Below are 2,152 nucleotides of genomic sequence, written 5' to 3' on the forward strand. Positions count from 1 at the left end.
TGAAAAAATACAGCCCTCGAAAAAGGCGCCCTACAGTAAATTAATCAATAAATAAAACTTATACTAACACTTACTTACTTTTTAATTAGTAGTTTTAGTCTTTTATAATTGTGTCTGGCCTCAATGTGTGGGCTAATAGTCATTATCTTGATTGATGGTATTGAGTCTATTAATAACTCAAAGTCAGTCTCTGTCATGTGTCTCTCACTCTCAGGGAGACCACCAAAATCATTCACTAGAGGACCCTAGGACATTTATTATTGGTAATATACCGTACAAGATGATTTATTGGTGAGAAATTAATATTAGTGATTGGCGGTTCTATGAAGAAATTGCCAATATAAAATCCGCTATTTTGTTTAGATCTGAGCATGCTCAATGGCAGGTGGCACAAAATCACCAATATAAAATCTGCCAATTTCTTTTCAGATGCAAATTTGCCAAATATTACTTCCACCAATAAATCATCATGCATGGCATTTGGCCCATGTATAATAGTAGTGCTTTAAAATGCTCAAAACTTAAGTCAGAATAATTATGGTAGTTCAGAAGACTTTTTGTGCAGGATAAGGACATCAATCAAAATATTATGAACTAGATACATGTATATGCTATTTTATCATTTTAGTAGTCCATAACTCTAAACATTATCAACTTAAATAAATAATTTAATGAAGCTATCATTTTAATTAAGGTAAATCAATTTTTCAAAGTAATAAAAATGCTCACAACTGATCAAATTGTTATACAAATACATAAATTAATATCATGTCACATTACTTCAGCATTAATTCCTTCCAGTACTGCACCGCCAGTATCAGTCCTACCAATAACGTCTTTTAACTTATCAAATAATCGTAGAGTGGTTGGTTGAGATGAGCTCTTAGGGAAGACAATGGTTGCTAGACAACTTGTGGTACCTGCCATTGGTAGAAGAGAGAGTGTGTAGCCTATTCATAGTGACAATAAATAATAACTTTATTATTTTTGTGCTATACCTGGGTTTGACCAGAAATCTATCACATCATTGGTTCCACCTATACATGTACATAGAGGTAATAGTAATAGTAATTACGAGTAAAAAAGATTGAAGATTTATAGTAATACCAAATAGCAGGAAATTTTGGAGGGAGTAAAATTTGGCAAATTGCTAAATTTTGGTGATTGGCGGATTTTAATTTGGCAAATTTGTGGCCGCATGCCATTGAGCATGTGAATAATGGCTCAAAATGGCAGATTATTATTTTGGCGAATGGCTATCAAAATGCTAAATTTGCAAATTTTAATTCCTTCCAAAATGTCCCGCTATATGGTATGTCATCTTATGTGATGAACTGATTTAAATTCTAATCAAAATGAGATTTTATAAATTTTTAATGCCTCAAAAAATTTGTCATTGAAAGGCCGTGAACAAAAATGGCTAGAAAAATTCCTAATTTATAATCACAATTTAAAGGTATACTGCCTTACATGTAGATGCTACACATTATATATGAGTATAGATCTACCTAATCCATGAATGTGTAAGTCAATGAAGCCAGGAGTCAATAAATGAGTCTTAATCACATCTTTAACTGTTGGTGGGCGAGTACTGGTAATATCAGTAATGGTATCTTGTACTATACTGACGTATACTGGTCCTTTCTTTAGCTCTCCTCCAGGTAGAACAACCTCCTCAGCTTCTATTACAGTTGAAGCAGCTCGAGTCGAAGCATCCATACTGATTATTAGTGATGGGCGATTCCGAGTCCGGAGTATTCGATCCTTCGATTCCGAATGGAATCGTACTCGTATCGAAAGAGAAGTAGGAATCGTTTGAAACGATTCCGAATTAAACCACACCCAACCACACCTTTTAATATTAATAATAATTAATAAATCAGTAGTTAATACCTTAATTATTGCTGTAATTGATACCACGTGGCTTTGCGCATGCGCAGATGTAGTCTCGGAATCGGTATTCGATTCCATCGATTCCAGTCTCAGAAGTATTCAGAATCGGAATCGAATGCAAATTTCTGGATTCGCCCATCACTACTGATTATTGATTACTGAGCCTGATTCATTTATTAGCGTGGGCGGCTAGGCATGGAGCTACAACCTAGCTTAAAATCAGGCAAAGGAAAGATCCAGTTGTTGCTGTTCTAGATCT

The 2,152-nt window shown here is 34.5% G+C and overlaps 1 protein-coding gene across 1 annotated transcript; it reads right to left on the minus strand.

The window, feature by feature from the left end:
* Positions 1 to 74: 74 nt before the first annotated feature.
* On the minus strand, positions 75 to 2,033 carry LOC109587857 (N-acetylglucosamine-6-phosphate deacetylase-like). Its single transcript, XM_020004076.1, has 4 exons — positions 1,509 to 2,033; positions 999 to 1,037; positions 781 to 950; positions 75 to 245 (listed from the first exon to the last, which is right to left on the minus strand). Exons 1-4 carry the CDS (start codon positions 1,969 to 1,971, stop codon positions 75 to 77), a joined length of 843 nt encoding a protein of 280 aa, XP_019859635.1. The 5' UTR covers positions 1,972 to 2,033.
* Between the last annotated feature and the right edge of the window lie 119 nt (positions 2,034 to 2,152).

Source organism: Amphimedon queenslandica, unplaced genomic scaffold (assembly GCF_000090795.2).
Source record: "Amphimedon queenslandica unplaced genomic scaffold, v1.1 AMPQUscaffold_12419, whole genome shotgun sequence".
Classification (NCBI taxonomy): Eukaryota; Metazoa; Porifera; class Demospongiae; order Haplosclerida; family Niphatidae; genus Amphimedon; species Amphimedon queenslandica.

Bases quoted from the DNA above. Each gene is read 5' to 3' on its own strand.
- LOC109587857 (XM_020004076.1), bottom strand. From the start codon at position 1,971: ATGGAATCGAATACCGATTCCGAGACTACATCTGCGCATGCGCAAAGC. The intron at 1,038-1,508 runs GTAGATCTATAC...GTACATGTATAG, and splicing joins CTTACACATTCATGGATTAG to GTGGAACCAATGATGTGATA. The intron at 246-780 runs GTAATGTGACAT...TAAATGTCCTAG, and splicing joins TGGAAGGAATTAATGCTGAA to GGTCCTCTAGTGAATGATTT.